Below are 23,169 nucleotides of genomic sequence, written 5' to 3'. Positions count from 1 at the left end.
CTCGAAGCCGAAGAGGTACGTTTAGGGGCGTGTCTAATTTGATTGACAGGCCCGGAGCACCGTCGATTACTGCTGTGATAATTATAAAGATGTATCTCGTGATGATAAGGTCTTAAAATTGCAGCTTCATGACTTCACAATCATTTTCTGATAACAAGGGCTTCACAATCTCAACAACATCTCGCGCATACTTTGCTGCTACTGTGTGATCACCTTTTACCAAGCAGCAGCGCTTTTTCTTGTCGTCTCTCGCTTTCCTGCCCTGCCAAAACAAAACAAAAAAACACAACCGCCCCCTCTCGATACACTCCGGCCTCAAGTTACGACTTGTGGAGTTCCCGAAATAGAAAAAAAAAAAAAGACCCAAAAGACAAAGTCAAAGCGGGGTCGGGCGGTTTCAGCTGCCAAAGCAGAGTGGAAAACGACAGTCTGAGCAAAAAAAGGCCCGAAGGAAAGAAATATCTGCCTGATCAGGTCTATAGTATCAGACCAGCATGTTGCATTTCCAACAAACAGCGAGTGGATTCTTTTCCTGAATAAAATGGGTTTTTATTTGCAATCCAGTCTTTTAAAAAAAAAAAAAAAAATTTAAATTAAAAAAAAGCTTTGGTACTCATGTAATTCTGAGTTTGGGTGTGAAAAAAACAAACTGTGTGTGGAAACTTAGCACAATTAAAGCGGCACGTCGGCGGTTTTACACACAAAAAAAAAAAGAAAATGGGGGGGGTCGTCACAGCGAGCAGGTCGCTTTAAACAAGTCCTGAGAAACGGAACGGAAAGCCTTCCGGCAGATGCGGGAACAAACAAAAAATTCTACCAAAAAAAAAAAAAAGTCCTTCAACTTTAAGTTTCCTACTTTAGCGGGAAATAAATATCTCTATTCTGTTGTTCTACGGTCTGAGGTAAAAGTAGTCACCTGACTTCCTCCTAAGCTCCCATCATAACCATTACATCTAGGGTACTATGAGGACTCTTTGCACTAGTTTATTCCACGAAGTAATATATATATAGATATATATCTATATATAAAAAAAAACCAAGTTATTTGATTTTCGTATTCGCCCCTCCGGCTAAGTTGAATAGATCCGCGGCGAGACGCCCGTTTGCTCTAATTAAGTAGAAGATCACATTTAACCACATTTAAACTGGTGATCAATTATTCATTCGTTATTCTATACAGTTATTCAGTTGGTCTGCCGTTGCTCTAGTTTCCCATTCGGCTCCTCACGACCCAGTTTCCCAGCCCGACGAAAACAAATACTTCAAAATGAGACAAAAAAAAAACAACCAAAAAAAACTCCCTAATCTTCACATTTAACCGAATAATTCAGATAGGCTCGCCGACGCGGGTAGTTTTTTTTTTTTTATTTTTTTCAAAGCATCTTCTGATTTTGTTCATACTCTCCTGTAGCTCAACATCAGGTGTGTCAGTATTTCCTCCCAGCGGAAGACGGATAACAAACTCAATTTATGGGGGCAACTTAAAAAAACAACAACAAATAAATAAATGCTTTTATTCCTTATTTTCTGTGCGATTTCCATTTCTTCCGCCGGCTGCCAGGTGGTTGATAGGAAGCAGAGAGGAGGGGCAACAACAACAACAACAACAACAACAACATCAACAACAACAACAACAAAAGAAGAAACACTCAATTTGAGCGTAATGAAAAAATAAAAGTTTCGGAGCGAGAAAACTCCGACTGAATCGTGCTTTCTTGTCTGATGTGATGGATCACCCTTTTCGCCGGGGAAGTCGCTTTATGGCTTGTAAAAAGGCGCGAGAGAAAACCAAAGCGGCTGTTCCTGGCAAAACACGCCGAGACAGGGGAGGGGTGATACGGGCAAAAACACCCCCCCCCCCCCCAAAAAAAAATAAAAATAAAAAATAATCGAATATTACGATATTTTTCAACCAAATGCCTCGATGGGCGTCAACGGCTGTTTTCGCAAACAGTAATTTACACAATGGGAACTTTTAAAGGAAGGTAAAGGAACGAGAACAGTCTGGTGGAGTTCAGGCAATGACCTGATTTTTGCTTCAACGACGGCCTTTTTAAAAATATTGTCAAAATTACCATATCAAACATATCAACGTTTTGTGCATATTTGAAATGGCAGGTAGTTTTGTGTCCCCGATGGTGGGATACGCACTCCCACTTATCCCGGTTTGCTGCAGTGCTTCCACTCGTGTGTGATTTTATTTATTTATTTTTTCTTCTTCTTTCCCCGAGTTCCTTTGATTCTGGCCTGAATATGCGTTGCTCCTGGCAACACCTGGCCTTCCAGTTTGAAGTCGTGTTCAACCTGCTCTCCAAAACACAAATGTGAAAACGGCGTTCTCGGCGTCCTCGCTCGCGTGGACTCGGGACGGGAGACGCGGAGGCGCCCGCTCGTCGCTCCGCTCCCCGGGTTAAAAGGTGCGCATGTTTTCGGTGCCGTTAAAATAACCGCGTAACCAAACGTCCTCAGTTGCCACCGAGTCCTTCCCGCTCTCCGTCCACTCGGGCTCTCGGCCGTCCCCCCCCCCTTTTCAGCCACTCTGGTCCTCACCCCTCCCGAGGCATCGCTGCAGAGCCCCGCCTTCTTCTACCACCTCCCCATTGTTGGTGAACAAACAATGGCCGCACTTACGCAACGGCGCGCTTTGTTCATTTGAAGGTCGCCTCCGGCTTTCAACGCCGTCCTTTTCCTCCCGTCCTCCGATCTCGCTCTGTCTCTCCGTGGCAGCCTCTTTCATTTCGTCGGTGTTTTTTTTGTTTGTTGTTGTTTTTTTGTTGTTGTTTTGTTTTGTTTTGCGCCGCAAGCGGTCCCTTTTTGCAATTCCAGACGAAGTACGAGAACAATCTATTTTGTTTTCAATTCTCCATCGACTGTCCTCACTGTGACTAAACGGAGGCGCGGCGAGAGCCGCCCACGTCAATATTTTCAGGCACTCGTGGGCAAACACGGGCACAAAGGAGGCGCGCTCCAAAAACGAGGAGGAAGAAAGAAAAGGGGGGAGAAAGAAAAAAAAAAAAAAAGAGAAGAGAAGTGAATAAAGACCGAAGAGAGCGGGTGGGGAAAATGACGGATGGACAGAAAACGGACATAACAGAGTCTGATGAACAAACGGGGGCAGAGAAGGCGGCAGCGTGAGTGATTGGTTTTTTTTTGTTTGTTTTGTTTTTGTTTTTGTTTTCCCCACCGAGGCCACCTGAGACAGAGCAGATTAACGGAAAGGCCAAACGCTTGAGACGAGGGAGCGAAGAGGCCGGGCGACGGCAAAACAAGACAGAATTTGACAGGAAATGAAGCAGCCGGGGAGGAGGAGGAGGAGGAGGGGGGGGGGGCCGGGGGGGGGGACGTATAACAAATATGAATCCGAGTTACGGCGACGAAACAGATGAGATATTTTCATATTCGAGCTCTCCGGTACAAAATCCTGTCTTTATTTATGAGCTGCTCTGGTCACAGCTTGCGCTTCGTTCTCCTCTCCGGGACTTTTTGACACCTTAAAAAAACCAAAACTTGGCCGATAAATCATTGCGTCCCGTGTTTGTTTATTTGTTTATTTATTTTGTGGATACATGATGCAACATTTAGTCAGAGTTGGGGTTTTTTTTTCCCCCTCGACGCTATTTGTGGTTCAGTCCTGTCAAAGTCCTCCCCCGGTGTCTGCCTGACACGCTGTACATTATTTATTTTGTCGTTCTTTTTCGACACCCCCCCCCCCGCGCGCGCCTCCTCCTCCCTCCCTCCCTCCCCCCCTCCCGTTTCATTAATCAGTCTTGCTGATTGCTGTGTTTGTGATCAAATACTTTGACTCTGGACTGTGACAGGCGCCGTCGAAAATGAGCCGGAGAGTGCCGCGGCCCAAAAAAAACCACAACAACAACAAAATCAAAATAAATAAAGCTTTCCACGGTACCAAACACGCAATCTAACGTCAAACCAAACCCGTTGGCTCGTTGGCGTGAATCATTCGGTCACGTCGTTTCATTCACAGGTACATTTGCACCGCAGATTTCCGTCGCTGATACATACCTGCGAACCCTTCCTCTTTGGCGGATCAGCCGGCAGCAGTGGAGACAAACTAAAAGTGGAGAGTGTAACCAAGGGTAACGAGCGACAGTAGCCGACCTCCATTTTGGACTGTCCGGCTAAGGTCAGCAAAAAAAAAAAAAAAAAAAAAAAAAGAACGGCATTCATTTACGCCGTGATAATTCGAAAAGAGAATCGGAGGCGTCCCGGGCCACTTGTATTCCCGCCCCGAGGAATAAATGAGAGGGGAAGCGAAATGTGTTTCTACGTCGAAGCGTTAATGCCGCATCCGTTTCCGATGAGCAGCTTTTAATAGGAACGAACGGGGCCCGCAAAAATCGTTGCCATTTTGAAAAAAAAAAAAAAAAAAGCTGGTGAGGCCGGGCAGAGAACATTTCAATACTTTTATTCTGCTTGATCTAAAGAAAAAAAAAAAAAAATCAAGCCTCTAAAAGTCAAAACCTACTCCTCTGCGTGAAGTTCACATTTACGGACCCATCTCAACCACAGCTGTCTATCGCTGCCCACTGAGCGGCTTCACTGGAGCAGTTATGACTAAACCCGCCGCTATTTTTAGCCGTACTAACGCTTGTCAGGGGGGCAGCTTTGCTTCAGGAAAGCCAGTTGGTAGTCCGGTGTCGCGGCAACGTGGCTATCCGTTTCCCGTTTTGAAGGGGTTTCAGCCTCACTTACCACAACGGCAAACGGCAGTACGGTCAATCTGGCAGGAAAAACTCCCCCCCCCCTTCTTCGAGAGTGCGCTTTCAAAGAATCGGGGGATTTGCTTCCGGGAGATCCGCCGATTCCGATCCGTCAACAACAAGAACTTCAATTCTTTCCCTGACCTCTGCTCCGGCAAGTTCTCATTAGACTCTCCGCGGTCCACCGATATCTCCACGGTCGGCGGAGCGGCTCGCGGGAGGGGGGGGCAAAATAAATCCATGCAAAATCTCTCTGAAAAATGAGGCCTTAACTGCAGTACCAACGAGTGCCACCAGAGGTCGGCTCCAAAAAGCCTCCGTAGACTCCCATTCAACTAGTCTCATAAAATTCTCAGTCAGTCAATAATTCTTTTCCACGAGTTATCTCGGTGTCGTCAGCTAAAGTCGCTCCTTCTTATTAGTTTTCTGGCGGTCCGTTTTACAATAATCCGTCATTTATTTGAAAATAAGCCTCAGCAAGCAGTTTTTGGGGGCGGGTCTGTATTGTCGGATCCCCCTCCCGCCCCCCCACTCCCAAAAATGATCAGCCAGATTTTCACTCCATTTTTATTTTTTATTTTTTTTTAACATGTTGAGGTGCCTTGCTCAAGGACACCGCTCTGGGATGGAAGCTCTTAGAAGAAGAGCGGCGGGGGGTCGGGGGGGGGGGGGGGTCGGCTTAGTTTGAAAATGACAAATCTGACCCGAATCAGAGCTTTAATATGCCAACGACGGCGTCGAGTGTTGAAGCTCGGCTTCATAAAACAACCCCGTGTGCGCGCCGACAGCTGAAAACCAACAGGGACATGAAGAGTCCATTAACGCCGGCTGGAGTTGCGCTCGGCTCTGGCACGAGACGGACGTGCGTACTAACTCATGCCGAGACACCGAAGCGCTTTACATCCACCGGAAGCACCTGGTATTTGTGGGGAAACAAAATGGGCAATTTACATTGAGCGGACCGGAACCTCGCAACACGATGACTGACAGTCGGATCCCATCTCGGTGGCGAGGTCACGCGAGGTCAGGCGGCGGCCGGCGGCGGCGCCTCCTCATCCCGTATGCCGCTCTCTTCTCCCCTTGATATTATCGTCGCTCTTAACTCGAGCCGAAATCCCCCGACGGGACTTTTTTTTTTTTTGCTCGTGGGGGGGGTACTCCGCTCTGAGAGGAGCGGGACAAACCGGTCGCTGATTGTGGCGCTCTGAAGTAGGGGCCTGATGAAGCTAATCGTTATTGAAACACGAATATAATTTGTTAATCACACTCTGACCTGCTTCACCTACTAAAATATGAACTCGTTTTTCATTTTGATTCTCTCTCTCTCCTCTCCCCCCCCCCTCCACTTGCACCGACTCCCTCTGAATCTTTAACACCCGCTATCCATCTTCATCTCCCTTAGCCTCCCGCCTGCCCCCCCCCCCCCCCAGCCGCTCTCTCCCGCTCACAGTGCTCCCTTTCACAATACGGGGCCCTACGCCGGCTGAATGTAAATCATATTTCAGTGTCTTTCATCAGGCTGCTCTCTAAATGTTCAGCGAGCGATGCCAAACACCGCCCGGGCGCTTCGCTATTTATACGCGACGAATCCAAAGTGGCCGGTGACGGCGGCTCCGCTTTCGGCTTCTCCAAATATACACGCCCGGCCACGCGAACCGACATCGGCTGACACGCTCGCTCGCCCGCCCGGTTCATATTCTGGGGGATTTACGTCTATAATTAACGCCAGTGAGTAATAACACCTCGTGCAGGTGAAGAAAACTGCCTTTTATATTAAACTGAATGTGACCTAAGCCCCGTGCAGTCGGGCTTTATTTCTCTACAGCAAATGGGCTGATCTTAATAACACCCAGCCAGTGATTTTATTGCTCTCCAGAGAGTGTGGGTTTTTTTGTGTTTATTTTTGTGAATCTGCTGGTCCGCCTGTAATTTGAAACCCCAACCTGAGCAGTGTATATTTCAAAAGAAGATCTTGGGTTCTTCTTTTGTATTTTATCACATCGGTGTGAAATTTGGAGATTGGTTGGTTGGTTGGTTGGTTGGTAAGTTGGTTGGTTGGTAAGTTGGTTGGTTGGTAGGCTGCTGGGTTGGTTGGTTGGTTGGTGGGTTGGTTGGTTGGTTGGTTGGTGGGTTGCTGGGTTGGTTGGTTGGTGGGTTGGTTGGTTGGTTGGTTGGTGGGTTGGTGGGTTGCTGGGTTGGTTGGTTGGTTGGTTGCTGGGTTGCTGGGTTGGTTGGTTGGTGGCTGGGTTGGTTGGTTGCTGGGTTGGTTGGTTGGTTGGTTGGTTGGTTGGTTGGTTGGTTGGTTGGTTGGTTGGTAGGTTGGTGGTTGGTTGGTAGGTTGCTGGGTTGGTTGGTTGGTTGGTTGGTTGGTTGGTGGGTTGCTGGGTTGGTTGGTAGGTAGGTTGCTGGGTTGGTTGGTTGGTTGGTTGGTTGGTAGGTAGGTTCGTTGGTTGGTAGGTTGCTGGGTTGGTTGGTTGGTAGGTAGGTTGGTTGGTGGGTTGCTGGGTTGGTTGGTTAGTAGATTGGTGGTTGGTTGCTGGGTTGCTGGGTTGGTTGGTAAATTGGTGGTGTGTTGGTGGGTTGCTGGGTTGGTTAGTAGATTGGTAGATTGGTGGTTGGTTGTTAGATTGGTAGGATGTTTGTTTGTTTGATCGGTCGGTCGATCAAACACTTCGGTCCAGCCCAAGGCATCTTTTGGATGGTTCTCCATTAGCAATCTGTATGAACGTCACCGGTTTCCAGAGGACTATAACTACTTCGCTGTTCTCTGATTTCCCCCTTAGCGACACCACGTTGTGCACATTTGCAGTTTTCAGTCAAATGTTTCAACAACCGTTAAGACTGTTTGCCACGGAGCCCCCGAAGGGTCACTGTGACTACATTTTGTGTCGCGTTACAACCCTCCCCTCACAATGTGTTGGTGTTCCCTCTGACGTGAGCATTCGGTGTGCCGGTTCAAGGCGGTCGTGACACACTGCCAGCTACGGGAAAGACTCTGCGGACATTTCGGAAAGGAGAGACGATGTGACGCTGAGTGCTTGTTGCTCATTTCCAAAGGCTGAACTCTTGACAGGATCCAGCTGTTGGGTTCGTGAGCACAGCTGGAGCTGCTACGCTCGCCGTGTGACGGCCGCGCGCGCTTATTGTTTGACATCCGGCCGCCGCTGGCATTCGATCTGCGGCGCTCCGTACGCGCCGGGCTGCGACTGTTTGAACCCGCGGCGCTCGGATGATAGACGGCGGCGCACGACTTCAGGAAACACGAGGAGCTTCGATACACAGCCGCCCGCACGCGTCGTTAAAAATTCACGTCACCGCCGGAACCACAACAACCGAAGCAGAGCCGCGGATACGGCCACGGTCACCCCGAGTCAGCAGTAATAATTACAGATGCAGCCCGTCTCAGCGGCGATCACGGAAAGAGCTGGTGAACCCAGCACCTGCGGTCTTCTTTCGAAATGCAAAATCAAGACTAACCCCCCACCCCCCACCTTGAAAAGCAGTGTTGCTAGGCGACGCGACGCTATCACGGGGTAAAGCAAAAGTCACCGAGCGATAACGCCGAGTTATCGCGAGGTGAAATTACTGCGCGATAAAGCAAAAGCTGTTGCGAAACTTATTCACGCAGAAATGACTGCGAGGTAACGGGAAAAAAACAAAAAATAGAAAGCTCATAGAAAAACCTTTCGGGGGCTCGGGGGACTATGAGCTTTCAGGGGTTTATTTTGAGGTGCCTTTTTTTTTTTTTTTTTCATGGAGTGTGATTTAGTTCTAATTGTATGAAAGTAGACACTGTTCAATTATTACAGTCTTTTTTCATTCTGAATAACTGCTGATGTAACCTACGGAGTCTTTCAGCTCATTGGTATTCAGCGGACCGCTGCGCTCCACATTTTTACGAGGAAATGACTCTGCAAATCAAACACTGATTATGAATTCAGCACTTTAAAACTAAAATAAAGGAAATTTGTCTTTGTCTTTCATGTCATTTTTTTGGGGGGGGGGTCCTTTATTAAATGTATAAAAGAAACTACTGTTTTAAATTCAGACTGGACAAACTTTCAGATTTTTTTTTTCCCTCGCACTACTGTACTAATAATAATAATAATAATGAGGAAGCGTCGGCGTGCCAACGCGCTAAACTAAGATGGTGCAAGCGCGTTACCCTACTTGTTGCCTCTTCAGTCTGAGCGCCGCCGTGACTGCGTGGACCTCCGGGTTTGACCTTCGCCGCGACCTCCTCTCCAATCTGCGCTTTTTTCATTTTTGCATTTGCGCGCCTTTTTCTTTCTTTTCTTTTTCTGCCGTAGCAGCGACGAACGATTGAAGTAGTAAAAGCCTTTCGGGTCTTCGGCGAATTGCTGAACGCGTTCGTGGGGCTGCGGGGCGTCAAACTGCGTTATAGAAAAGACCATATGAGTCACCCGAAAAGAAAAAAAAAAACAAAGGAGGTGGGGGGGGGGGGAGATATGCATTCATTACGCGGCTGTGGGAATATGGATATTTAATACGCGGCAGATCTCGACATACGTGTTTCAATCCGTAAACAAAGCGGCGAGTTATCCGAGTTTGAGGTGTGTTTGGCACTCAGATCGAAGCAACACACACACACACACACACACACACACACACACACACACACACACACACACACACACATGCGCTGCCATCTCCATTAAAAGATTTGAATCTGTGAAACTGAGACGAAAGAGATGCCTGGTAAAAGTTAATGGAATTTTTACGAGCTCAATGGACTCGACGAGGACACCGGCGTCCTCATCAAGTCCGGATCAATTTCTTTGCGGACGCGTTGCGGCTTTTAGTTTATTTAACATTTAATTAAGTGCGTTTTGGGCCACGTCGCCCGCGCCGGTGATTGATCTCGATTTCCTCTATAAAATTGCGATTTCTCCCGACGTGGCGGAGTGACAAGAAAAGAAAGGTGGAGGGAGGTGACTTTTAAAAAGCCGTAGAAATGAACGACGCGGGGGAAAAAAAAAAAAGAAAAGAAAAAAACGCTTTAATAATGCGCCGCTCCACTTGCAGCCTTTTAGATCAAACGCGAGCTTTTTGAATACAGGCCACTTTGTTGAGAGCATATTATGAAAAGCTCTGCAGAGGGAATATTTATCACTGTAATCCGTTCGAGTGAAAAAAAAAAAAGCACGGTTTGGGTGATGATTCAGGTTATGAAAATAAACCCGAGGGAACATTCTCGGGTGCCACCGGTCTGGGCCGCATTTGTGAAGCCACCTCAGAGTCGGCGTCACCGGAGAACGCCCTGAAAAAGAAAAGCCCCCCCTCTCTATCTTTAACCATCTGATCCTGTTACCCAGGTGTGACTCGCCTTATCCCCCCCCCTACTGTGAAATCCCCCTTTGAAAATCTTTTTACAGGTTGTCAAATTTACCAAACGCATCCGAATTAAGAGAACTCGCCAATTATGTAAATCCTGATAATCTGAGACGTATTTTTTTTAAAAAAAGGCCATTTCGAGACACCTTCAGGCGTCACAAATCAACCCCTAATTAACAGAGGTGATTAGTAATTCTGTCACCGTGAGAAACTCCTGATTGAGAGCACATCATTTCATTTCATCTTCCTTCCCCGGCCCCTCGGGTTTGCGGCGGCTCGTTCCCTCTCTCCGGTCTAACAGATGCTGCGCTGCCACCCGCTGGCCGGCGGCCGCCATCGCGACACGAGAGAGCGAGCTGCGCAAGATGCGAGGGGGAGGGGGGGGGGGGGGAACTGTTGAACTGGTGCAATTTTTAAAATAATCTGGCGCATTTGTGAGAGTTCGAGGCCCCCTCCGTGACACCGTGACACCCTCGTCTGTCTCGTCGCGTGACCCCCCCCCCCCCTCACCCCCACACCTCCCCACTCCCCCCTGCGTGCACAGTCGTGACCAGAAGGTCGGGACAGATGTTGTAAACACAAGCCGGCGTCCCTCGAGGACCGGCGGGCGGGGGGAAAAAAAAAAAAAACAGGCTCTTTGCGCTCGAGATAAATCGTCAAGGCCAGGTTGTGTCCGTCCCGTGCCGCGACCCTCCCCCTCCGCCCCCCGTCCCTCCCCCAACTATTTTATTATTTATTTTTTTGGGCCACGGCCGAGCGACCACCTGGGAATCCATCAATCTCCGTTACGGCACGGTGAACTGGGCCACAGATAGAAAAGAAAAGAAGGGGAAAAAAAAAAAAACACAGCGCATCATCAAATATTAAGCTCTGCATTACAGATGAGCTGGAGACAAGGTCGGGGGGGGGGGGGGGGCGGATAGGGAGGGGGTGTGTGTGTTTTTTTTGTTTTTTTTTAATAAGCGGCCGGCTGCAGAGCTCGAGTCCTGTTCTCTCTCTGGGAATCTGGGAACTCTGCCCATATGCTCCTTTGACACTGACTACAGGCTTTTTTTTTTTTTTTTTTTTTTCAAGGGGAAGATAGGAACAGACCAGAAGCACTCATGATGCAACGCCAAGGTGCAGCGTGTGTTGCGATGCCAGCGTGTAACGCGCAGACATTTCTGGCCAGCTGTTATACAGCTTGTTATAAAAAAAAATTTAAAAAAATAAAAAAAGAAGAATATAAGAGGTAGAGGAACGTTCCGATATCGCTGGCATTTGTTATTGTGGCTGCGTACATAAAGGAGCTTTAGAGAAGGAGTCACTTCAACCCAAACCAAAACATTTTCACAAATAATAGTGCTGACGGGTCAGAAAAGTGGCTCGTTGTTTCATTTCCTTTTTGTAACAGACGCCGTCCGTAGACCGTCAACCGTAAATGTCACCGTATTTCACAGTCGGAAAAAAAACAAAACAGAGTTTTTACATCTATAGGGCTGACACCGCCGTGCTGACGATGGCCAGAGGAGGCGTACGAGCTAGTTAACTGGCTGTGCGCTATGTGGCTCGTTAACCGCCGTCGTCTCAGAGCCAGATGGGACTCTTGGACGTGTCCACGTCTCCGGCAGGACACGGAAGCGCCGCCAACGTACCAATTACGGGGTTATTTTTAACCGTGAAAAAGCCCCCACCGGGAGAAGGAAAAAAAAAAAAATAGGTCTTAAATAACAGGGTGTCGAGTAGCAGCTGAGGACAACACTCCCCATAATTCATTGTCATTTGTCGGCTTTTATTTTTAAGATTGGGTTGGTGGTTTTTTTTTGGTGGTGGTGGGTGAGGAGGGGGGAGGGGAGGGGGACGCTACGAGGGGAGAGGCTTCCATCACCGAGGTCCTCGGGAACATTCGGATTTGGGTTTCGACGTCGGGACGGCTAAAAACAGAAAAGTAGGTCGGCTGGGACTTTTTGTGGGACTTTTTTTTTTTTTTGCCTCCTCGTCAGATATTTGGTGAACGCGGACTTTTAAAGATTTTTCCTCTCGGAGGATGTGTGGGGGGAGAGGGGGGTGGTCAAAAAAACAAATCTAAACTTGTCACCGACGGATCGAAGCGGGAAGGCCGAGCCGCGGGGGGGGGGGGGGGGGGGGGTTCCCTCGACAAGCCTAAAGACGAGCGACAGGTGAATCTGCTCCGACCCGGCGGGCTCCCCTTACCGTGATCGCCGCGGCGACGGGCCTCTCGAACATCCTCCTCAGGCTGTGGAGCGGGACGCGGGACCTCTCGATCCTCCTGGCAGCCTGCGGCTCCTCTCGGAGCGCCGGGTCGTCTGACGCCTCCACCTGCGGCCCGGCGGCGCCACCGCGGGAGACGAAGCCCGAGGTCGCGCTCGCCGCCTCCCCCTCCCCCTCCCTCTCTCCATTTCCTGATTGAATTTCCATTGTTGCGGTGGGGACGAGGGGGGGGGGAGGCAGAGAAGAAACCGTACACCCTCCCTTCCTCCTCCTCCCCCCCCTCCTCCGCCCTCCTTCTCTCTTTCTCCCCCCCCCTCCCTCCCCTCCCCCGCGGGCCGGTGCGAAGGACGTCTATTGTTCGAGGTGAAGTGAGTGGAAAGAAAAAAGAAGAGGAAGTGGAGGAGCAGAGGTCGGAGGTGTTCCCGCCGCGTCCGAGGGAGCCTCTCCACGCCGGAGAGTCCGGAGGAGAAAGAGGAGGACGAGGAGCAGGGAGGGGGGGGAGGAAGTTTCTTTCCCTCCCCTCTCTCTCTCTCGTTCTCTCTCTCCTCCTCCTCCTCTTCTGCCCTGTAATTACTCGCGAGCGCACAGAGGCCCGACGTGAACTCGCATGTATGCGGGCTCGAGGAAAAGCAAATTGAGATTTGTTGCAAAGAGGCAAAAAAGGAGTTGACGACAAGGGGGGGGGGGGGGAGGAAAGGAAAGGAAAGGAAAGGAAAGGGGAAAAAAAGAGGGGAGGGAGAAGTTGACGCCGATTCTCCGTTTCCTGGACGCCTTACTTTTAAGAGCTCAAAACCACATAATCGGCATTATTGTGTTGTAACTTTTCCCCAGTTGCAGAACGTTTACAGGAGGTGGGTGGGGGGGGGGGGGTGTTTAAAGTCGCGGTGTTGTTCCCACAGCAGGACGCGGGGGTCCGCCACGTTTATCTTTTGTGACATCACAAACCTACAGGAGTCCAGCATACGTTCACGCGAGTTGTGGGACACCGAGAGCTGCTTTATAGTAAAAATACAAAATAAAAGAGGAAACAGAAATCTGAATTAATACAACATTAGTTCATTTCTAACTTTTGCTGCTGTACTTCGCTACATATTTGTTTTTTTGGGGGGGGGTTTGTTTTTTTAAGCAGGCTTCCAGGAAACAGGTTAACAGCTTTCGGGCCTCGCCCGTCCTCCCTTTAACACCGGGCCCGGGGCGGAAGGTGGGAAAGTTTCTGGAAAGGGATGGGAGGGGGGGCAGAGGGGGTGGGGGGGGGGGGGGGGATGGGGGCAGGGGCGGAGAGAGAGAGAGAGAGAGAGAGAGAGAGAGAGAGAGAGAGCAGCTCGGTTACGGGATCGGGTCGAGAAAAAAAAAAAAAAAAAAAGCGCAGCGGAGGCCGCACAATAGAAACACGAACGCACCGGCGAACCCGGACGTCCCGAGCTCAACGAACGAGCAGTCATGATATACACGGGCGATAGCGCTTCGGAGGACACGCTATCGCTCCCCCGTTTAGACGGCGGTGGGGGTGGTGGTGGGGGAGGGGGGATCCATTATTCAGAGAGGTACGCGTGTCACTTTCGGACGGATCCGGTGTCGGCCCGGCGGGGCCCGCTCGGCTTACAGCCGTCACTCACGCGGACGCCGAGTGAAGAAAACACAAAATAAAAGTGTTTTTTTTTGTTGTTGTTGTTGTTGTTTTTTCCGGGGGGGGGGGGGGACGTCCGAGTACGACAATTTGAACTTCTCATTTTAGCGAATGAGAATTTGAGGCTGCCATTTAAAAAAAAATTTATTCACTTTTAATTCATTCAAAAAAAACGCTGAAACTATCAACGGCATGAAAGTGAGTGTTTTCAAAAGAAAACTCGCTTACGATCGGAAAAAGGCCTCTGCGGCTAATATTTCCGAATTAAATGCTGATTATCAAAGGAAGTGATAATGAAATAATTACTGTAAATTACATTAGCTTTGGCTCCACGTCAAGTTATAAGAGACTTCACTTGGTTTGCGTGCACCCAGCAGGTCTACGTGTTGAATTTATATGAACTAAACAGCATCTGAAGCTCTTATTTTGAAAGGCCGACATAGTCGTCGTTTCTGTGTTACGGTCTTGTTCTGGAAAGCTGCGTCACTTTTTCTTTCTTTTTTACTTTTAGCTTTAAATTCAATAAAAGACGACATAAAAGGTTGAATTATCATCATCATCATTACCCCCCCCCCACCCCCTCCTCCAACCCTCCACCGATACTTGCAATTTTTTTTCTAATTCCTGCAATTTCACTGCAATTTCTTTGGGAGAAAAACACCAAAAAAAATAAACAAAGCTGAAAGGGACCCACTGGAGTGTGACACACACACACACACACACACACACACACACACACACACACACACACACACACACACACACACACACTGTTTGAAGTGCAAGCACTGAGTGCTATTCGGTGTGATAGCAAACATAATCCCGGGCCCCCCTCCCTTTACCCCCCCTCCTTAATACGTAGCTCCGGAGCAGCTTTACTTTAATACAACAAGACAATATTTCAACCCTGGTGGGGCTTCGGAGAGACTTTCTGCTGAAGACCCGCCGGGGTTAAAAAAAAAAAAACCCAAAAAAAACACACTGTCGGCTTCCATTAAATAAAAGACGCCGCAGGTTTCCGTTATAAGCTCCCGCGCTGATTCCTGGACTCCCAGACGACTTTATTCAGAGGGCACAGACTGAAATGCGATCAGATCAGACGAGAGGATCAAAAATTTCCTCTTTTTTGGGAGGGGGGGGGGCGAGGGGGGGAGAGTTCTGGAAAAACCCGGCACGTATTTCTAACGTGTCATAAATCCCCCGCCGGGGAAAAACCTCAGCTCACTGTGGCGTGTTCGTTGAGTTTCCTCAAATCGACCTCCGCCTCAAACAACTGCGTTCAATAACCCCCCCCCCCCCCCTCCTCCCGCGCCCCCGCTCACTTAAATAAATGACGAAGTTATGCGAACGACTCCGCCGTAAATGTCCAGATTGTACGCCCTCCTTTCATTCTTCAGTATTTTTGATGGTTATTAAAATGCCTCTGTTCGTCGTCGTCGTCGTCGTTGTTGTTTTCTTTTTACTTCACTCCATGCGTCCGTTGCGCCGTCAGCTCCATGCTTCACGGATCTAATTTTCCAGCGCGGGGGTGGGCGGGGGTGAGGGGGTGGGGGTTTCCAATAAAGTTTGATTTTTATCATCTCATTGCAAATGCAAAACAAAAAAAAAAAAATCTCCCCCCCCACAGACTCTCATTATAAGACCCCGCAGTTGTTGTTTTTTTTTTGCTGGTGCGATCACTTATCCTTAACTTCCCTGCTTTAACGCAGCTGCCGGGTTTCATTTCATTTTCTAAAATGCCTCCCCTCCTCACAGCTCCCACAGGTGCGAAGTTAATGGTTTGGTTAGGTTGTTTTGTTTTCTTTTTTTTTCTATATCATTTATTTGCTCTACGCCACGTGATCGGGCGGGGGGCAGAGGGGAGGGGAGGGGGAATTGTCGGAGAGGCTCGTGTCTCAAAACCAGCTCAAATGTTTCGCTACACGACGGCGTCAATAACCAACACTGGAACTGTTCGTCATTTCAAGTCCAATATTTCTACCCCGATTTCGATTTTCCAGTCAAATATGGAAAAAAAAAAAACGACGCCATTAAATACTCAAAATACGCCCAGAAATACAAACAACCCCAACAGCTGTATTTTTTTTTTTAAAAACAGTGTTTTTAAAAAAATGTTTTATCGATTTTCAAAAGGAAGCAGGTTCATGTCCAATGTTTTGGTTCGGAGGTGGAAGTTTGACCTCCATAGCGAGTTTCATTATTTACATTTTTTTGATTTATTATACAGTTTTATATAGCTTTGCGCTTGCTGCGGGTATTTCTCACCTGCACCAACAAATATAATCACTAGTAAAAACTTCAAATTCTCCAAAATCTTCAGAGGATCCAGAATTTTTGGGCAGTTTTTCAAATGTTAGTGGACACAGATGGGATGTAAAAGGTTGGGTGATCACGGTGGTCCGAAAGCTTCGGGTAAATATTGTAACAGGATTTTTGCCGCTTTCTAATTATGAAGTCCATCCTAACACGGGAACGATGACGAGTCTGAAAAATTGCCATTAGTGATCAAACATAAACGGGACTGAACAGTAGATGTAACGATCTGACAAATGATAATAACATTCTTTAAAAGAAGTCTCTGAAGATGTAGAATTATGCTGTCGGGGTAAAAATGCACTTTAAACTACTGATTACAAATATTTCCTTAAATCTCTGAGTGACGTAAATTATAGTTGAAATGATCGGTTGGTTTAATAGTAACTCAAATCCATCTGTACAAACTCGGTTACATAATTTGTGGAGCAAAATCCAAAACTTTGGCTCCTTAAAAGTGAATATTTGCTTGTTTTCTCTAGATTATATGATAATAAATGATTTTTTTTTTTTTGGGGGGGGGGGTTAAAAATAAACAAACCGACCATTCTTCAACGCTTTGACATTACATGTACCGAGCAATTCATTCAATAAACGTATTTACAGTTGCAGCCCAAATGCAAACACTAATGGGCCGAGGACGGACCCCTGTGGCACCCCATTACTATAAATAACAGGTCCACGGCTGGACATTAATCTTCCAATAAAAATGCCGACCACATGAGGATTAATAACGGTCCTAGGGCAACAGAACAACATCCACGTATGATCTCCAGACAACAATCCTTGGAGTGTACTCCACTTTCCAACCACGCAGGCTTCACTTCCTGCTCACTTTCGAGGCACATAGGTAGACACAGCGGTCGGCGGGGGGGGGGGATCGAATGACAGCGACACCGCTTCGGTTACTGAGGTTTTACTTCCTGCACGAGCTCACAGAAGGACATCTGATCGGGACAGAGGACAGTAAGGTGGAGGATTGACTGTCCGGTGTGCCAGAAATTAAAACCACAGAGGAGTCTTTTTTTTTTTTTTTAAAGCCGAAACTGCGGAAATATAAACCACGTTAATTCTTCATAAACAGCTGCACTTACTCTCCTCGTGTTTGCTGCTCTGTAATAGACGGGGGAGGAGAGGGGGGTAAATCTCGACGCCGGCGAGCGAGAGTGGAAGCTCTGAGATCATCCTGGGCCGAGTGTACGCCGGCTTGTTTGACTTGGGGCTTCGCCTGCGGTGCTCTTTCAAACAGACCAGACAGACGGAGAGGCCATCTGCTCTCCTGACCGGCCTCTCAGCCGCCGCCTCCTCCTCCTCCTCCTCCTCCTCCTCCTCCTCCTCCTCCTCCTCCTCCCTCCTCCTCCTCCTCCTCGGAAAAACTGACGGTTCTGCTCCTCATTTTTTCACCACAGCTGGCTGCAGCGCCGTACTCGGGTTTAAAGGGAGCAGTTAACCACCGTTAAAGACGCTGAAAATGGCCTTCGATGGGCGATTAGGTTGGCGGGGCTTTCAACCAAAAAAAAAACACATTCAATTTGTGTTGCTATAGAGATAATGGGCACCTTTGGGTGCACTGTACGGGTCTAGAAAAAACATAAATCTATTCACAGTCACTTTTACTGCCCTGTTATCACATTCATTAAATCTCATCTCATTCATTAACGTAGAAATATACTATTATTTGTGGCTGCTTTGACATTTATCTTCACATGAGGGGTCTAACTGAAGGACCCAGAGGATCATCGCAGGCCTGCAATCCGTTGTTCATGCCGAGGCTGCCCTCTGGTGGTCACTGCCAGGAAGCACATAATGCACGTTGAATTAAAGGTGAGGTCATTCTGGTCAATGGAAACGCAGCACCTGCTACTTGCCATTTAGTTTGATTCTTTTCAGATTGCATTGATTTCGTCAAAGCGGGCTTTTTATGTCCACGTCAGACGTTCGTCGGCTGCATCATCAAAGTATTCCTGACTGGCAGCATCACTGCAAGTCATCAGCGGTGTTAACAAGCTATTAAACGGGAAATTGGCAGGAAGTTGGCGGCGAGTGTTGGCCGCCGACATTCGATCCAGAAACCGCACTTACTGGAATTAAGGAGCTAAATGTGAAATTCAGACAAGCCCAGTTGTTATTCACATGTTCAAATGTTCTCCGTGGAAAAAGGATGTTAAGTATGCGACTAGAAATAGACAGCGGCAGGAGAAGTTACCTAATTAATGATTCATCTGTCACTTTTGAGAGGGGGAATAATCGGTTTGTTCTATAAAATGTCGGAAAATAGTTCAAAAGAGAATTAATTTCCGCTTTTATTCAGAGACATCATCAACTGGGCTGTTTTGTCTGAACAAAAAGCTTTAAACCTGAAGACTTCAATCTTTTTTTTAATGTTTTTATGTATTAAAAAAAAAAAAAAAAAAGTAGTGTAAAATCAATTCATTTATTTGTGGGACGACATTTTTTTGGTATTATTTAGTGTTTTAGTGTTTGCCAAAAGGCTACAAAACAGAAACGAGGAAAACGCTCACATTTGTCGTCATAACCGAAAACACGTTCATTTCCATCGGTTTCGTATTTTTACCGTCTGAACTGCAGGTGTCGACCGAGATTGAAAATATTTGTATTTTCTCACTATGTTCTAAATTTGTAGATTTACCGCCTTGAAAACAAACTACGGCACAAAAAAAATAAAACAAAAAAAACACGACAGCACGCCAACGGGAGGACGACGGATCATCGACGTGTTAATCGCAGCCGGGAACGAAATGAACACGAGTGGAAATAAATCTCTGAGTGATGCAGGTGGGGAAATAATCTGCTTTATGTACTTGGAGGATTAATACGGATCCTCAGTGAAATAAAGTTGACGAGTCCCGAGAAGAAAAGCTTTGGCTGCTGTTGTTTCTTTCGCTGCCATCTTTTTTTTTTTTTTTTTTTTATAAGACCTCATCTGCATGTTCGGCACCACGGAAACGCCTCTCTCTAACTGTATTTCTAACTTTATGAATACATGTCTGCAAAAAAAAAAAAAAAAAAAGGGTTTCATTTTGGTCAAAATGGAAATACAGCGAAAAGAAATACAGAAATTATGTATTTTAGTTCAGCTCTCTCTCACACACACACACACACACACACACACACACACACACACACACACACACACACACACACGCACGCACACACACACACACACACACTCGGGTCTGCGGCTCGACAGCTGAGCCATTCGTCCGAGTCCCCGGGGAAACAATTACAGCAGAGCAGGCAGCAGAGCCGGACGGGAGGGGAGGCGGGGTAGGGGGGGGGGCGCTGAGGGGAGCGGGGTGGGGGGGAGCTGGGAATTAATGATGGCCTCGTGTCTGGAGTCGGAGCAAAAAACTAAAAACAAAATAACGTGCGGTGTCTGTGGCCCGAGACCGCCCCCTGCTGGCCACCGCAATTTAAACTAAGAGCCGCTTCTGTCGCGGAACGTTAAAAATACTCAAACAGCAGCGAAAAATCCTAAACTTTACTTATACGCTTGTTTTTGTTTTGTTTGTTTTTTGGAAGGGGGGCGGGGGGGGGGGGGGGACTATTTAGCCGAAGGGCAGAAAGCTGAAGCTAATGTGGCTAACGGGTGCGTGTGCGTGCGTGTGTGTGTGTGTGAGGACATTCAGCACAGACAGGAAACACTAGCGTTTCAAAAAGCTCTGTCCGTCCTCTGTGTTGGTGCAGGGCAGGTAGCAGACTCTGGGTTTATTTATTGGCTCTTTTTTTTTTTTTTTTTTTACTGAAAACAGCAGCCTGCTGCAGCTCAACACAACACTGATAAGAGCAGTGAACCAGACCTGGGAAGCCTGCAGCCCATAAAGCCAAGAGAGTGAGCTAAAAGACATTAAAATGTTCAGGACAGCTGGGGTGGGGTGGAGGGGGTGGGGTGGGGTGGGGTGAGGGGACCTGGAGTCAGGTGATAAGTCTTTGTGGGTTTGCTGCTACGAACGGCCAGACCGGAGTGTGGGGTGTGGGGTGGGGGGGTGGGGGGCACAAAACCACCGGAGGGACGCAAAAAATGACAAGGAAGGGATGCAAGATGACTCAAATAGTTCAAATGAGACAGAAAAGCACCACAATTGAACGCAAAATCAGCACAAAGGGATCTGAAGCGACACACAACAACAAGAAAGCGATGCAGGAGATGCAAAATGACCCCGAAGCGACGCCGAAGGACAAGGACAAAAAACGAGACACCAAAATGTCCACGACGACCGCACAGAGACGTGAAACTACGCGAGGCGGAAAATATCCAAAATGACCACAAATAGCACCAAAAAAAATAAATAAATAAAAAAAGGTAAGAGATGTGAAATCTGAAAAGAATCTGTGAATATGAATCACCCACTTTTTTTTTTCCGTTCCGTTTGCTCTCAAAACATTTTTTTTTTTTCGATTCGAATTCTGAACTGTTTCCGCGACAACTTGAATAAAACGCTCTTCGAAGGACACGTCGGGGACGACTCACTCAGGTGCAGGCGAGGCCATCTGGTGGCCGCGTGGTGAAACTGCAGGAGGGGGGGACGGGGAGAATTACAAGGATGCCAGAGAGGTTTTTGTGTTAATAGTTAATAGGGCTCCTTTAAGAGGAACGAGAGCAGGGAATCACAGCGATTGCTTTTGTTTTGGATGATTCGTTTCCTGCAGACATGAAAAACATCCAATAATAATAACAATAATAATAATAATAATAATGGGAATAATAGGAATACGTTTGGGTCGTTATTATTATTCCACGGTGACCTGAGGCGGCAAAGACTTTCCTCTGTGTTTGGGGGAAGCGGTCGTTACCGCCCACGCGTCACGTTTTAATGCATTTTGGATTAAATAAATAAATAAATAAATAAAAAAGAGAAAAATATATCGAAGTCTGTTATTTTAACGACTAATTTCCTCCGACCGCACCCTGTTGTTCAGGTTTGGTTTTTTTGTCCCCCCCCCCCCCCGCTCGCTGTGAACAGACCTCTTCCAGACCACACATCCCAGCCCCCACCTCCCCCACAACCCCTCTGGCTGCCCCCCCTCCCCTCCCCTCCCCTTCCCTCCCTCCCTCCCTCCTCCTGTGGCCCGTTGCCATGGAAGCTGATTGGGAAAGATCTCTCCGTCTCTGCCGCACATTGCCGCTTCCATCCTTTTGCCAGAGAGAGAAAAAAAAAAAAAAAACACACAAGACGATTCGGAGCTAAAAAAAACAAAACCAAAAAGGGAAATACAAATTATTATATATATATATATATATATATATATTTTTTTTTTTTTTTTTTTTAAACGTCCTGGCGGAGGTCACGTATGACGACGACAAACTACACGTAACAAAACCTCATTATTGGGGTTTTATCGTGTGGATTTGGTTTGTTTACAACTTCTCATTTCGCCGCTTACACGTTCAACTCTCAACCGTGACGACTTTGGGATATTTACTCCCCCGGCGGCTGCTTGATTTATGCCGCCGTGTGTGCGTGTTTGCGTGTGTGCGTGTTTGCGTGTGTGCGCGTCGCCCCGGCGGTCAAGGACATTTCCACCCCCCACCCCCCCCTCCGACAGGCGGCGACCTGACAGAACACCGAAGCTTCATAATCACCCGTCGCGCTAATCAACGCGGCCAGAAAGAAGACGAATATTAAGCAGTTTCGGATCTTAATTCGCCGCAATTATCTTCCAGCTGACGGGTGATTTTATTTATTTGTTTTCAGCCCCCTTCCGTGAATGAAAAATCTCCCCCCCCCCTCTCCCAAAAGAAACAAAAAAATAAATCGACATAAACGATGCCCCTTCGTCCGTGTGTTCAGAACATACAAACTCAAGGCTGCGAGGCTCTTTGGTCGCTCGTTATTTATTTATTTATTTATTTATTTTTCTTTCCCCCTCCACTGTAACGCAAAGAGGGAAGATTCAGGGTCCGGCATCGCTATAGCAACTGTGTTAGGGGGAGGGAGGGAGGGAGGGATGGAGGGAGGGGGTTGTTTTTTTTGTTCTTCCAAAGCACCAAAAAAAATTTAAAAAAAATAGTCTTTTCGCAAAAATGACATTGAGGGGTTTTTTTTTTTTTTTTTTAAAAAGACAAATTATTAAGGAAACATTATCTAGAACAGGGAGAAAGGGGGCGGAGCCTATCCCAGCAAGCCTGACGGGAAGAACCTGACAGCGGCCGGGCCCGGGTTCGAACTCGCAACCTTTCGGTGAGCTACTTCCCAAACTGGATTTTGCGAGGTTGTCTTTTTTATAACACAAATAATATATATTGGATTTTTTTTTTTTTAATAACCAGGAACATGCTCGAGCTCTACTTTCTCCTTCAACTAACAATGAACAGTTTAAGGGAGAAAAAGAAATGAGATGAATTTTGCTCCAAAATGTTCAGAGTAAAGTTTTAAGGATAAAGTCCGAGACGTCGCGAGTCAAATTGGACATTTTCGCGACTTTTGAGTACGAAATCAAGCCGCTAGCTTCGTGTTTCGTGAGCTCAAGACGTCTAAAGTGAACAGTTAAATGGAGCGAGAAAAGTTCAAAGATAAAAGAACACAAATTATTTAAGTCGATGCTGCACTTCCCTGTTGAATTACATTATGATTATGAAAAAGCCGAGTGCAGCATCTGCATTGTTGGTTCTTTTTTTTGTCCTCAGCTGCTTTTTATAATAACAGCGACCGGCTCCTTTCTTTCTTTCTTTCTTTCTTTCTTTCTTTCTTTCTTTCTTTCTTTCTTTCTTTCTTTCTTTCTTTCTTTCTTTCTTCCTTTCTTTCTTTCTACCTTCCTTCCTGAACGAACCAGCGACGACATTTTTTTTATTTTATTTTTTCACCGCATGGAAAAATAATTGTCAATCACTGCGACGGCGCTTCCTCGGATCTATTCATTTAAAAAAAAAAAAAAAAAAAAATGAGCTCCGTGGAAACGGACGGTGAAGACATTTGGAAT

General features: G+C 47.2%; 1 protein-coding gene across 3 annotated transcripts in view; it reads right to left on the bottom strand.

The window, feature by feature from the left end:
• xirp2a (xin actin binding repeat containing 2a) overlaps positions 1 to 12,550 on the bottom strand; it is a 43,630-nt gene extending 31,080 nt beyond the window's left edge. For 2 of the 3 annotated variants that reach the window (XM_069721052.1, XM_069721054.1), the window contains exon 1: positions 12,270 to 12,549. In XM_069721052.1, the coding sequence (XP_069577153.1) occupies positions 12,270 to 12,494 (225 nt within the window). In that variant the 5' untranslated portion in view covers positions 12,495 to 12,549. Of the gene's footprint in view, positions 1 to 12,269 lie in introns of all 3 variants that reach the window. The other variant, XM_069721053.1, reaches the window with a different exon arrangement.
• Positions 12,551 to 23,169: the final 10,619 nt, after the last annotated feature.

Source organism: Brachyistius frenatus, unplaced genomic scaffold (genome assembly GCF_029030835.1).
Source record: "Brachyistius frenatus isolate BFR_SWC_R1_liver_20210118 unplaced genomic scaffold, ASM2903083v1 Contig_256, whole genome shotgun sequence".
Classification (NCBI taxonomy): Eukaryota; Metazoa; Chordata; class Actinopteri; family Embiotocidae; genus Brachyistius; species Brachyistius frenatus.
The sequence above is the reverse complement of the archived record's forward strand: the minus strand, read 5'-3'. Positions and strand labels throughout refer to the sequence as shown.